This window comes from Centruroides sculpturatus, unplaced genomic scaffold (genome assembly GCF_000671375.1).
Source record: "Centruroides sculpturatus isolate CEXI.00-Female unplaced genomic scaffold, Cexi_2.0 scaffold791, whole genome shotgun sequence".
In the NCBI taxonomy this organism is placed as follows: domain Eukaryota; kingdom Metazoa; phylum Arthropoda; class Arachnida; order Scorpiones; family Buthidae; genus Centruroides; species Centruroides sculpturatus.
In genome coordinates, this window is record NW_019385097.1 from 145694 (window position 1) to 160415 (window position 14722).

Here is a 14722-nt window from a genome sequence, read left to right on the forward strand (position 1 = left end):
ATAGAAACCTATGGTAAATCAATAATCGGTTAATGAACAATTCAGATAGTGAACAAAGTCTTGGAACGGATTATGTTCGTTAACTGATCACCCACTGTATTTTCATTCATTATATTAATTACACTGTGATCAAAAGGATTACACTTACACCTACATAAATTTGCGTAACTGCCCATAGGCATCATACCACTTGCTCTAGATATAAGTATGAAGATGACTCTAAAAATTCATACTAAATTCATATCAGTAGAATGGTATATAGGAAAGAACTTAGTGACTTCAAACATTAATTGTCAAGTAATTGGATATTACTGTTGCAACAAATTTTTTCATGAGATTTTGAATATGCTGTAACTGATATGATTTGACCAACTGTTAGTGATATTATTATAAAGTAGAAATGTGTAGCAAATGCAACCATGAACTGGTAGACTGCACTGAAGAAAGGGACTGCTGAGTATTGAAGAGAGTTGTTTTGAGAAAACTGCATGTCTTCTGCACAAACACTCCAAACTCACACCTCAACAATCAGCAAAATAATCTGGAGCTGTGGATAATAGATTTCCACAACTAATCAACAGTCAGAGCGCACAAACCAAGTATCAGTTTGCTTAATGCCAAGTATTATTTAAACTAATGTAAAGCTCATTGCTGGATCACTGACAAAAAGTTTACATAGGTTTAATGTTTTATGGAGCTATGAATACACTAACCATGTTGCAGTCAGATAGACAAATTTGGATGTAGAGAATATCTGCTGAAGACGTCCTACCTGACTGTATTATGCTAACCATTAAATTTGATGGAGGAGACAATGATAAAAGGATATTTTTTATGATTGTCACTAGTTCCTTGGGTTCTGATTATGGGAATTTTAATACTGAGGCATACATAGAGATTTTAGACAATCTGATGCCTTTAACATTGTAATAGTTTGGTGAAGGCCATTTTTTTTCTAACATAACACACGTATCCATGAAGGTACAGGCCTTGTAATGTAATCTATAGAGGCATTTAGGTAGAGAAATGTGAAAAATATATATTGGAGAAAATAGGAAAACAAGAGCTTCAAAACTGCAACCTTCATCACATCAAAATATAGAACTACAAACTAGACAACTTGGCATGATGTTACTTCTTATTACTGTTTATCTTATTTAAAGGTCATGATTAATGTAATCTTTTTTGGAAAGAAAGAATTTTGCAAGAAAAAAATCTTAGTATGTTTATCAAGAAAGGAATCTCTATAAAATGATATACATTTCATTAACAAGTGGCATTGGGAATTACCAGTCTTCCGTTATAAGATATAACTTTTGCATAACTAATTTATATCATTAATTATCTCAGTTATTTTATCTATCAATTAAACAAATAATTTTTAACATGTCAGATATTTTTAGAATATATTTATATTTTCAATTAAAATAATAATTATAATAAGTGAATAAATTCTTAAGCATACTAAAAAATTCTGTTTAAATTTAGAATCTTTAGATGATTTATCTGATATGGTCATATCACTTTTTGCGGATGCACAAAACAAATCAATAGATGTTCCAAAATGGGATGAACATCCATTTGGCCCAGAACAATTAAAGGTAAGCTTTTATTTATGCATCCTATATATATTATATATTTAATATCTTTAATTTTTATAAATAAATATCTGTTTTTTAAAAGACTCGAGGTTATGTTGTTCCTGTTAAAGATATCAGAAATTTAAATATTACTTTTCCTATCCCAGATCTTCAGCCTTATTACAGAACTAATGTAAGTTGTTATTTATAAATTGAAATTAAAGATGTTTGAAATAAGTTAAGATATATAGTATAGATTAGCATAGATTAACCTGTTTTATCTAAGAAATTACAAATTATAGGACAACACAGGAACTCTTTAAATTTTGGACATTCATTTTTTTCTGACAACTTGCTCTTTTGTACACGATATGTCATTCAAATTACATTATTTTAAAACTTTTACAAATAGACATTTGTTCCAATAAGGTTTCATTAGTAACTGCTCTGTCACAACTGAAGAAGAATTCAGAAGGAATTGGAAAACATTTGTGCAGTGTTCGTTTTTTGTATTATGTGCATTGAAAGTTGGTTCCGTGTCTGTTGTTACATATATCCTGATGTGGAGTGGTGTATATATTACTTTGATTCCTTTAGCTCACTTTTTATATGCCAAATTCGCACTTCTATATATTTTTCAGCCAACAAATAAAAATTTCATACTAATATACAATGGCACTTTCTACTAGTTTTATTTTCAGTAATATCAAAATTAATTTTGGTTTATAAAAAACTTATTGTGATGTTTAACTTGTTTACAAATAATTTTTATTCTTTAATTGTAGAAATAAATATAAAAATACAACATGTAACGAAAGTAAATATTTTGCTTCTGTTACGCTTCCATTGTTCACTCCAGTGACGGTCCATTGTATTTTTATATTTATTTCTACAATTAAATGTAATACTGTTGGCCATGGTTTTTTTACTATTTTTACTTAAAATTTTCATTCTGTTTTCTGTTTAATTAGTAGTTTAACATTTTAAATAATCTTTTATATTTTTTTTTTGCATATTTAGTATAAAAAATTAAAACTTTTGAAGATTTATTTAATTTAATAAACTTTAATAAAAGATTATACTTTTTTTTTTTTTTTTAACTATCTGGAAATGAAATATATTATGTGTAACATGCTTGATTGGACTGCAATTTTCAAATTGCAGACCTAGAGATTCCAATTATTATTAATCTGTCCACCCATCTTTCCTTAATTCCAAGAAGATAGATCGATAAAAATGAAGACCCCATATGGAAAGCTTAGAGGCCCTGATTAGGAGGCCCTATATATCGGTACTTTGGAAGAAAACCGGCATAATTCAAAATTATCAGTTTTGAGAAAAATCCCATGCAAATATTTAACCAAAGTTTAACTGAATATCACTTATCTCCCACATAACTGCTTCCTAGTGGCCGAATACGCAAGTTATTTTGTGACACTCTTCCACATAAAAATTTACTATATTTTTGTTTTGATTATGACATAATTGAAAAAGTGCACTTTTTTGAGTTATGCTCGTTTTCTTCCAAAGTAGCAATATGAACTTTTAATCTGGAAATCATATGATGTTTTTTTTTAAATTAAAACATGATTAAAAATTGCAGTTTAGTATTGTGACAAGTAATTGTTTTTGGACATTTGATTTTCATCTGTGCTTTTGGGAATATTTTACATTCAAAAGCCAACAACTGTCTGTATTTTACTTGTACTCCATAACACATAACAGATGTTAGATGCATCATTTGTATGTTTGTTTATATATAAATATAAATGACAAATGATTCAGTGAGTGTTCCTGAATAATGCATTCAAATAATTTATAATAATGTAAATTAATTTCAGCCAGGACATTATCTTGGGCATCTTATTGGACATGAAGGACCAGGAAGTTTATTATCTGAATTGAAAGCTAGAGGTAAAATATTTTTCCAAAAGTGAATTATTTTAATAAACAATTTTAGTTATTTTTGTTTACTTTTCTCTAGGATGGGTTAATACACTTGTTGGTGGTTATAAAAGTGGTGCTAAAGGATTTGCTTTCTTTATTGTGAATGTTGATTTAACAGAAGATGGAATAGGTAAATTATATAATTTAAATCATTGTAAACTTACCTTATATATTACAATTTTTTTTTTCTGTTTATATGGCATTATAGCCTTTCTGAAATTCATAAAGCATAAGATGCCTGATATGCCTTTTATCCGAAGACATTACAATTTGATTTTATTGAAACAAAATGTGAAGTAAATGGTTTAACACAAACTTTTAAACAAAAAATAAAATCTCACACTATCTATGTTAAATTTTACAATTGTTATAATTAAATCACACATCTATGTTAAGATGACAAAGTCCACCTGTACTGTATAATAAAATGAAGATTGTCAATAAGGGCAATCTTCATTTTATTATACAGTATAGGTTACATTATTATACAGTATTTATAGTATTTATGTATTTTATTTACGGTTTTTGTGCTTTTATTTATTATTAGAGCATTTAATTGTGTTAGTTCCACCTTAAATTATGTATCTTTGCTGTTTTAATTTTATCAAAATAAGTATTGTTCAGGATCTGAGAATGGATTACTTCACTTTCTGTTATTTCTAATGGGAAAAACTGATTTGGACTTCAAATGATTCAGAATTTAAACAATCTCCTGGAATGAATNTCATGATGATAGAAAATTCACAGTTTATTTCACAGTTTATTTTGAAAAATGTGATATAAAGCATTTGAAAAATATTTGTAGATTACAGACTATCCACAACTGAATTGGACTATGTAAAGTATAAAGTAATAAAATATTAGTACAGTCAAACCTCCATTAAATGGATACTTACAAATAGCAGATGCCTCTGGGGATTGTAAAAATGTCAATTAAGTAGATGCTTCAAATAAGGCATCTGTTAGCTATAAATAATGGATGCTCTAAGTAGAGGACATTGTCATCCATAACCAACCTTATGAAAATAAATTTCCTGCCTTCAATGTTCTGAAACAATTAATTATGTATGAAATATTTTAAAATGAAAACAAACAAATGGTTAAAATACTTTTTAGACAACAAATTTTGATCGTACATGTTGAATAAAGACTGGCTGAAGACAGGAATAGGGGAGGACAGGTTGCAAAAAAGCTGAACAATACTCTTTATCTATCAAAGACTAATCTGGTTAGGTTGTCAATCACCACTTATAGTCATACATATTAATGTTATTAAACTTGTTGTATCAAGAAACCACAAACTTTTTCTGAGTTATTTGTTCATTCAGCAAGAACTGTAGTACAATAGTAATGAAAAAGAAACTTAAAATAGTTACAACAATGTTTATATGGTGAAAGTTCATTAATTGTTACAAAGGTGATTTGCTGGCCACTTTAAAGCATTGGAAGATATTTGATATTCTCACATTTATGATCTTAACAGTTTTATGGTGGCTTAAGTGTAATTTTAATAAATCATTTATTGAAAAAAACGAAAATGTTTCAGAAATTACATCCACTTCATAACTACAAAGCAGACAAATTACTACATCGATATTTATTAGTCACTTAGATCATAAATGACATTTTATAAATGCAAGAATATCAAATATATTTCCACCACTTGAAGTGGCTAGCAAATTGCATTTGTAACTTAACATTCAAACATTCAAGCCTGATATATTAATACTAAACCAAACAATCACCATAATTAATTGGGCTAATTAATAACTTGATTAATTATGGTGATCGTTTGGTTTAGTTTATGTTTTGTCATAAATTTTATGTTCTCATTAAAGTATCCTGTCCAATCTGTTTGCTATTTAGAAATCAATTAAAATGAGATTTTGGTAGAGATAGGATACATAATTAAAATACATATACAGAATTATATACTGTATATATATTTTAATTATGTATCCTATTTAAACTTTTTGGTAAATTCACATTTTCAATGTAAATTTGATATCTTCATAATCCATTGTATTCTTCACAATATGTGATGATCGTATTAAAATAAAGTATAGCTGCCAGCATTTACTGTACATCCTAACAACAGGCAGCTGTAAATAGCAGACCAACTTCTCAGTCCCAATTTGTGTTCACTATTCAGAGGTTATACTGTGTGTTTATTTTTGAAGTGATATGCTTTTTTACAGTATGAAAAGCAAATATGTCTTCTGTATTGATATTCAAATTTAAGAATGATATACATTTACTATATTTATTCATCTCAATGAAAATTTAACATATCAGAAATTTTATATGCCAATAGCGTTCTTTTATACATTGAACTTTTGAAAACAATAAAATTAATAAAGAATTTCAAGTTGACTTAAGTTGATACATTTGTGAGGAACTAGGGGTAAAGAGGATATTTTATCTCTTTATCACTTAATTGGTTACAAGTTGGCGAAACTTGCCCATGTTGTCTGTAGATGGCCTAAAAAAGGATGTTTGAGATCAAGATTGTATAATCCCAGTCTAGTCAGGATGCTGACACCAGTTAAGATTGACTTAGCTAAATATTGTGTCCTAACTTGCGATATTTATAGTGTATTTAAAAGGAGGGCTTATTTATCAAGTGGGAAGCATCACAGGTAAGTCCGATCGTAGCGGGGTAAATTTCTGGAGTCAATTAATTGAGAGTCACCAAATGTAACTAATAACAAAAGATTTACTGAATAAACTAAATCATTGAGATACATAATTCAAAATATAAATATAACTGAACATAATCAAGTCTAACTAGAGTTACACTTCTAAATCGAGAGTATACTGCTAAACTGAGAGAGAGAGAGCTTACATCAATTTAAAATTACTACGTTGACTGAAGGTATAGAAGGTAATCTTCTTTTTCTATACGATGAAGTTCCTTGGTGAAGCTCTTAGGCGGAGGAGGGATGAGGGAATGCTCAAGTGAGAATTTGCAAGAGAACTCTATTTTTATGGCAGGTTCTTGGGGAGCATTGACTGGCTTCCTACGGCTATGTCCTTATACAATGAACTGCTGTCTCCTATATGACATATTCAGACTAATGTCGACTGCGTCTCATATGGCAATCTATTCTTTGGGTGATTGCTGTCTGTATGGCATATCTCTTCTTTTGTAGACTGCGTGTCTCCTATGGTAATGTCATATTTCTGTTGACTGCCTCGAATGGCGGGAAAATTGCCCCTTTTATTGTACTTTCTGACCAATAGTGTTAAAGGATTTTCAGTCGCTAACGGGATGTACAGGGGGTAGACACCCAGATGGTTGTCAAGAATAGCGATAAGAACATGAGAAAAGGAAGTTCAATTTCCCTTTTTTGTAAAAAGTGACAGCTGTGTCTTCCTTTTTTGTAAACAATATGTAACAAATAAATATAATTTCTCACACTAATTAACTGCTAAAATTCTGAATTTCACACATTATTTAAAATAAATTTCTCCTTTAGTATATATTTAAGACATTTTGAAATAAAGATGGTGATGCAGTCATCTGTCTAGGTATAAAAATATCTGATTTATGGAAATGCACCAAAATTATTATATATCATGTTTTCTCAATTCCAAGGTGCACCATGAGTTTGAGATCAAATTAAGATAATTTAAAAATTCTCTCTCCATAAAAAAAATCATATTAACTTTTGTTAACTAAAATGTTAGAGAAAGAATATAAATACTATAAAATAGATAGTGTCAAGTAGCTCTCTTATATGTAGACTACAGCAAGTTTTCTTTTAATGCTGCATCATATCATCATTTTGAAACATAAATTTTAAATGTTAAAAAATATTAAAATTTTAAGTTATATGTAAAATTTTCTTTTTACAGTTTTAGATAGTCATTTGTTTTGAAGGAATTATTTGTTTTATTTTTTAAACTGAATTTATGTGTGTTCAGTTTACATTTGAATTCTGTATTACAGGTATCAGGGCTATGGAGTCTGAGTCAGAGTTGGAAAAAACGTGCCAACTCTGACTCCTGCATTTTGAATTTACTTTAGTTTTTTTATTTAAATGAAAGAAAATTTATTATATATTTATTAATTTTTTAAAACCTTTTTGTATTTTGTTATAATTCATTTATTTTAAATACAAAATGCATCAATTTAATTTATTAAATGTGTAGTGTTCTTTGTAGTATTTGTATTTAGTAGTTAAATTAATTTGACCCAATTGAATTTGAATATTTTTTAATCATTTCTTTATTATCCCCACTCTAAATAAGTACTCTATTTTTCTGAATGAGCCAGACTAATTGATCAGAGTACATATTTTTCTTTTCTGAACAAGGGGCTGAAGTAGCTAACTAGATCGCACACTTTTTAGTTGGACTAACTCTTCTGAAAGAATGAAACTGAAGTGCAAATGCTGTCAAATATATGTAGAAGTACAATTTTATTGCCCCCTTTCTCCTCTTATTAAATATTTGTTAAAAATTTTTTATACAAATAAATATTAATGTAAGTTAAATATTAAAAATATTAACTATAAAAGTATTTGAGTAAATGCCCCAGGCTCTTTCAGAGTAGGCAGAGGTGCTCATAGGGGTAGGGTACCCCTATGAGCACCTCCGCCTACTCTGAGCACCTTTGGCCCCCATAAAATGGCTTTAATTTTGCTGGAGTTGGGAGTCTGAGTCAGCCTACTAAAATTATCAGGAGTCAGAGTCAAGTGTTTTTTTACCAACTCCGCAGCCCTGACAGGTATCTCTCATATAATGCAGTAGTTATGTTCTGAAAAAGTGCTGTGCTATGCAAATCTGTGCTATATAGAACAAAAGACTAATACAAAACATACGATGACATTCCACAAGTTAGCAAAGGTATACTATTCTATTCATTACTAAGAGAAATATGTATATTAAAACAATCAATAATTAATTAACAATCACAATTAAAAGTACTGTATTATGCATTAATATTAATTTTAGGTAAATGAGGGCATTCTTTTTTTACAAAGTATTGTCGTCATCTCAGCCTTTTGTTAATCTTGATCAGAAGTATCAGAAACATTTTTATATTTTTTATTATTATCATAAAAAATTTTATGGTTGACAAAATAAAAATGTTATTAATCAAAAATTTGTTCTAGCAGTTGCGCATTTGTTCAGTTGAGTACCAAACAACTTTTTTCCAGAATTTGTGTTTGAGTATAGAGATACTGCTGTATTTCATTTGTCATTTTTATGAATGAAGTAATCATTCATGAAAAAAAATTTAATAACACTTAAAACTGTTTAAATGAATTTAACTAAATATGAAGATTAAAAAAGAAAAACAGTGACAGTCTTAAGAGCTAAAGTCTGAAAGCAATGACAATGACCCTGATTGATAGGAAAATTAGTGCAAGGAAGAAAAAACATTGTACTGTCAGTTTTTATTAAAGTAAACCTGACAAAAAGCATAAAATAATTTGAAAATTTCAATATTCTAAAATCTATGGGCAAATTTGAGACAACAAGCATGCTTACTTGATTAAAAAAATATTGAATAACAAAGTTTACATTTAAAAATTGTGAAATTTTATACAGAGGATTTCCAAAACCATGTTAGAGCGAAACCAGAAGTCATGTTGTATGGGGGATAACCCCAATTTTCAAACCATGTTAGAGCAAAACTGTGTTGTATAAGTACCTTGTTGTACTGTACAATGGATACCTGTACATCCTAAAGAAAAAATAAAATAAAAGCTTAAATAAAAATAAAAGTATTTGAATTTATTTTGCATTTTAAATGTTGTCTGCTATCTGTAGTAATATGTATTGATATTAATGGATTACTTGATTATAAAGTATAGTATTTTATTTCAATATTTATAGCAAATATGAACAGAAATTTCTTTTATTGAGAATGGAATGCTAATATTTTTTTACAGAACATACAGATGATATTGTGACCTTACTCTTCCAGTATTTAAATATGTTAAAAGCTGAAGGACCTCAAGAATGGGTTTTTAAAGAGTGTCAGGATTTAGCAGCAATGACGTTCCGCTTCAAAGACAAAGAACGATCTCAGATGTATGCTTTTTCTCTTGCTGGAATGTTACATGTAAGGATATTTTATTAGTGTGTTATTAATTTTAATCTAAGAAATAATTATTAGAGTATAATCATTATGAATGAGATTATCATCATAATCATGTGAGGACAATTCACACTAGAATATAACCTGTATCAGTGCACATTCCACAAAAAATTGCTTAAACTGAAATACAACCTTGTGTAATTTTCACCTCTGAAATAGTTGCTGAAAACATGACACTAGTAATGTAATGTTTATAAAATATCATTTCAAATCGGTTTCTTCCATTTCATTCCCATTAGTAGTTACTTTATAATTTCATTCACAATGAAGTGAAAACAGAACATTTCAGATGGATCCTCCTAATGGAGTATCAAAAATTCAAATGGCAGCTGAGCCAAAAAATTCCATATTTAATAATAACAACAGTAGTAATAATAATACTCACTAAACACAATAATAATAATAGTTGAGTTATTGCAATAAAAAAAAAATAACAGTAAGTACTACGACAGAGCCATAATAACAGATAAAGCAATTTACCACAACAGACCAGACATCACACTCATTGACAAACACAATAAAATCATGTACATTATAGACATAGCCATTTCAAACACTCACAATTTACAAAACACATGCACTGAAAAAATTAGCAAGTACACAGAACTCGCCCAGGAAATAAGGTATATGTGGAGGATGGAAAGGGTGCTTATTGTACCTGTCGTTCTCTCCTGTACAGGTGTGATACCACACACATTACACAAAAGCCTGGGAACATTACAATTGAATAGAAATACATAAATCACACTACAGAAGGCCACTATATTGAATACATGCCACATTGTTAGGAAATCCTGAATACAGACACTGACACACTTATTTAATTTTTGTTTTTGGTTGTTATGCCTTGACTCTGGTCCGGCATAGTACACAGCCATCGGTGTGAACCGAGTAACCCACTAAATCCAACATAATGATAATAAATGTTAAAATAAACTCAAAAAAGTTAGAGAAAGTTTTAATGTTGATAAGTATCCAATGACACAGGTTCAAGAGCAATCACTCAGCTTTTATTCACTATAGAGAACTAACATACAATAAAATCAATAGTTAGAGTTTTGAGAGTTTATATATATATATATATATATATATATATATTACACATATATATGTTAGGTTCAAAGAACAAAAATGCTCATTGAGCAAAAAAACAGCCATAATGTGTTGTGGTCATTTTTCATCATCCACAACGCATTGTGGTCACTTTAAAACAGCCACAACACATTGTGACTAACTCAAAAAGACCACAAAGTAAAATTCGTGTCATGGCTTTCATTATATTTGACAACTACATGTTGCAGTGATTAAGCCATAATGCATTCTGAATGTTAGCTGATGCAACCACAATAGAGGGTGATAAGACACACAGTGGTTTGTAACTTTAAAATATGGGTTCTAGCCTCAAAACATTTTTATTTACAATTTATAATGCTGAACAACATTTGTTCTATAAATTTTCCTATAAATTTAATTTTTATACTTAAAAAAGTTTCAAAGAAATAAAATGTATTGAGAAAAATGCACATTTGGTTATTTTTGGTGTATTTAAAAGTGCTAAAGGTCAAACTAAGTGTACTTGTAGGTGCTTGATGTACTCTACACAATGACAAAAATCAGCTGCTAAAGTTAAAAACAACTGTGTGATGGATTTATTATGGTTAAAAGCCACCACAAGTTCTGGATGTTAACTAATAATGAGGTGATGATAAGAAAATAAAATTTTCTTTTTCATTATGATTTATTTATCTTCAATTATCTTATATAAGTAGGTAACAAAATTATTCACCACATACACAAATGTAACTTGGTTACTTTCAACAACATTTGATTATTCATTAAAATCTGTTGCAGTGCTCAAGATGTCAACAATTTCAAACAACTAATTTACTAAAAATAATTACTTTGTCAGAAACTTTTATTAATAAATCAATCTTTTTTATGAGAATCAAGAATGTTTCAGTTATTTTTACAAGAACTATTATCATGATATTTCGAGTTGCATTTTATGTTCTTTGAGCAACATTTGCATTTTTACCAATACAGTATCTTTTACAGTGGCACATTATAAACCCTTGCTTGCTTCCAGATGTTAACAGGGATTTTGAGTAAAGTGATAATGAAGTTGAGGGTATGTCCTAAATGTTAATAAAGTTACTCTCAGAATTTGTAAATTCATTATGAGCATAAAGTCGATCAAGAAGACCTTCCTTGTTTCCTAAGTGATGGAGACCTGATGGATTAATGCTCATAACAACAGCTGAAACATTTCTGGGAACTATGAACATCCTCTATTAACATCAGGCACCCTAACTAAAACATTCAAACCAACTTCAACTGCAGGAAATTTTGAGTTGTGTAGTAAAATCATTTTATGTGCTTGTTTCTCTAGGCCAGATTTGACATATTCTCTCTTAGCATTGATGCTGTTCTTTCTTAAACAGAACTTACAAGTAACATTTGCACTAAATCCCTCATTCTCATTGCTTTTTCCACAGATAACGTGAACATATTCATGACACTTTGAACACTTGTGAGCTCCTGAGGTTTCATTTCACTTTGTGGTCTTTTTGAGTTAGTCACAACACGTTGTGACTGTTTTTTTCATTCAACAGATATGCATTTTACTTTATAGTTATTATGCATGTAAATACAACAAAATAAATTTTTTAGTTTCTTTTAACATAGTTAAGGAAATGGGTATTTTTTTTCCTCTTTTATAAAAAGTGAATAAAAGTGTATTCCTTCTACATTTATATGTCCATTTTCTTTTTACATTTAGACCACTTTTTGATTATTTATATATTTGTTTTATATGCATTAAGTTTTCTGTTTGTACTCATATTCTTAATAAAATAATTTTTAATGAACTTAATAACGTTTTTAGTTACTAAGAAAGATTTTTTACTAAATGAATGCATAAAAAATTTGAATGATTTTTATTAAAAAAAATTAGAGATTATTATTTGCTTTATTTTAAATTTTGATTTATTCAAAAATTAAAAATATTATTATTGTAGAATTATCCTATGGAAGAAGTTCTCTGTGGGCCTTATCTTCTGCATGAATATCGACCAGACTTAATTACAGATTTATTAGATAGATTAGTTCCAGAAAATATTAGGTTTGTGTGTAATTTTATAATTAATTGTAAATTGTATTTATGATTTGTATTCAGTAGTCTGATTTGAAACCCTTGTCAAATACCAAAACTTCAGCCTTGAAAATGTAAATTTAATGCAAAACAAATGTTTTTTTTTAATTGCCTTAAGCAACCATCATCAGGTTACAGAAATATTCTAAATAAGGATATAAATTTGAAACAGCAAATTTAAAAGGTTCAGATAATGTCTGATTTGTTAAAATGAACAGAATTACAAAATTAAAAACTGACTTCCAAAAGCATGGGCATTATTTGAAGTGTTTTATTATCCTTAAAATTGATTGTTTTCTCCCTGTACACCTTGTAAATTTCAAATTTCTCCAGATGTTTGAGTTTGTTTTATTGGTTTGTGCGATGTAGAAGTTTGGCTCTGTCAAGATGCACTTGAACTTGTTGATCTATTGCAAATATGGCCAGTGTTGTGACCTTTTTTTAATAATGCTGAATGCTCCGTTAATCATTGGTTGAGTGGGCAGGTCATGGTACCAATGTACTGTAAATTCTGTCCATCCCTGTGGTCTGTAACCAGAATAGTATATACTCCTGGAAGTTGTAGATCATTTAGAGAGTCTTCAAAATTCCTAATCAAAGAGTATACTGTTGGGTTGAACCTAAATGCAATAGAGATGTTATTGACTCTTGCTATTTATTTGTATGTTCATTTTAGTTGTTTGATATACCCCGCTGACTAAAAAATACCATTGGCTTTGCAACTTTAAGAGGTCAATGAGGAATATTTTTTATGGCTATCTTCATCTATTATCAAGGGACATGTTTTAACATGGCTATCCTTCTTTGATGTAATTTAGTTTGCCTATACTTTCCTTACTATTGAAAATGTGTGTATGGTCTTTGACTATGGTCCTCAAACACAAGCTAGTTAGCATATTGGGGAGTGCAGGTTTGGCTACTTTGTGCTAAATTTGGCTCTGTTTTTACTCTTTTGTCTCTAAAGGGTTAGTGCTGTGGCTACTTTTTAGCTACGCATGTGCCAGTTTGAAAGTATGAATCTCTTGATATAGATGGAATGAACAATAGATTATATATTGGCTTTCTGTATACTAATGTTGAGACAATGATGTCAATTAGGGAGTTTTTAATGTCTAGGAAATGCACAGATGAGGTGCTTTTCCTGTTCAACACACATTTGCAGGACAAATAGATTTTATTCATAAAAAAAGGGAAGCTCCACTTCCGGAACATTGTGTGAACTAGTAATACATCAACTAGAGGACAAAATTCTTTCCTTGTTTGAACAACAATTAGCCCTGTACACCAGATAAGTTGATGATCTTATTTTATGGCATAATAGATCACACATCAGAGAGTTCTTGCATTTTATGAATTAACTGAATAGTTAATTCATAAAATGCAAGAACTAATCTTAAACATTTATTAGATGGGACAAAAGTTCATACAGTATGGTACACATCTAAGTAAGACATAAAATTAATATTTAATTAAAACTTGAATTTTGAAATTTCATAATTTTTTTAGTTAAAGATAATTTTTTATATTTCACAGAGTTGCTGTAATAGGGAAAAAATTTGAAAATATTGTAGACTGTGAAGAATGCTGGTATGGTACAAAATACAAATTTGAAAGAATTCCTGATTCAGTAATTCAGGTAAAAATTTTATTGATGATAGATTAATTTTATCATCATAGAAGAAATACATTTTCATTGGATAAAACTATTATGAAATTAGTTACACTATTGATTAGAAAAATAAAGTTATTTATATTTTATTTATAAAATAACATCTTAATTAAAATGATAAATTTTTAAAACTATACAAACTATGATAAGGTACACCTGAAATTAATTTGATTTTCATAATCAAAATCAGTATTATTCTTCATTTTGTTGTTATAAAATTCATTTTTTAATATATTTAAGTTATTAATTTATTTTTAAATATG

The 14722-nt window shown here is 28.8% G+C and overlaps 1 protein-coding gene across 1 annotated transcript in view; it reads left to right on the forward strand.

The window, feature by feature from the left end:
- Window positions 1-14722, forward strand: part of LOC111634626 (insulin-degrading enzyme-like) — a 69036-nt gene that overhangs the window by 35709 nt on the left and 18605 nt on the right. Inside the window, exons 8-14 of the mRNA XM_023379455.1 lie at window positions 1489-1601; window positions 1684-1773; window positions 3422-3494; window positions 3565-3657; window positions 9431-9603; window positions 12657-12760; window positions 14324-14426. Of these exons, the coding sequence (XP_023235223.1) occupies window positions 1489-1601; window positions 1684-1773; window positions 3422-3494; window positions 3565-3657; window positions 9431-9603; window positions 12657-12760; window positions 14324-14426 (749 nt within the window). The remainder of the gene's footprint in view (window positions 1-1488; window positions 1602-1683; window positions 1774-3421; window positions 3495-3564; window positions 3658-9430; window positions 9604-12656; window positions 12761-14323; window positions 14427-14722) is intronic.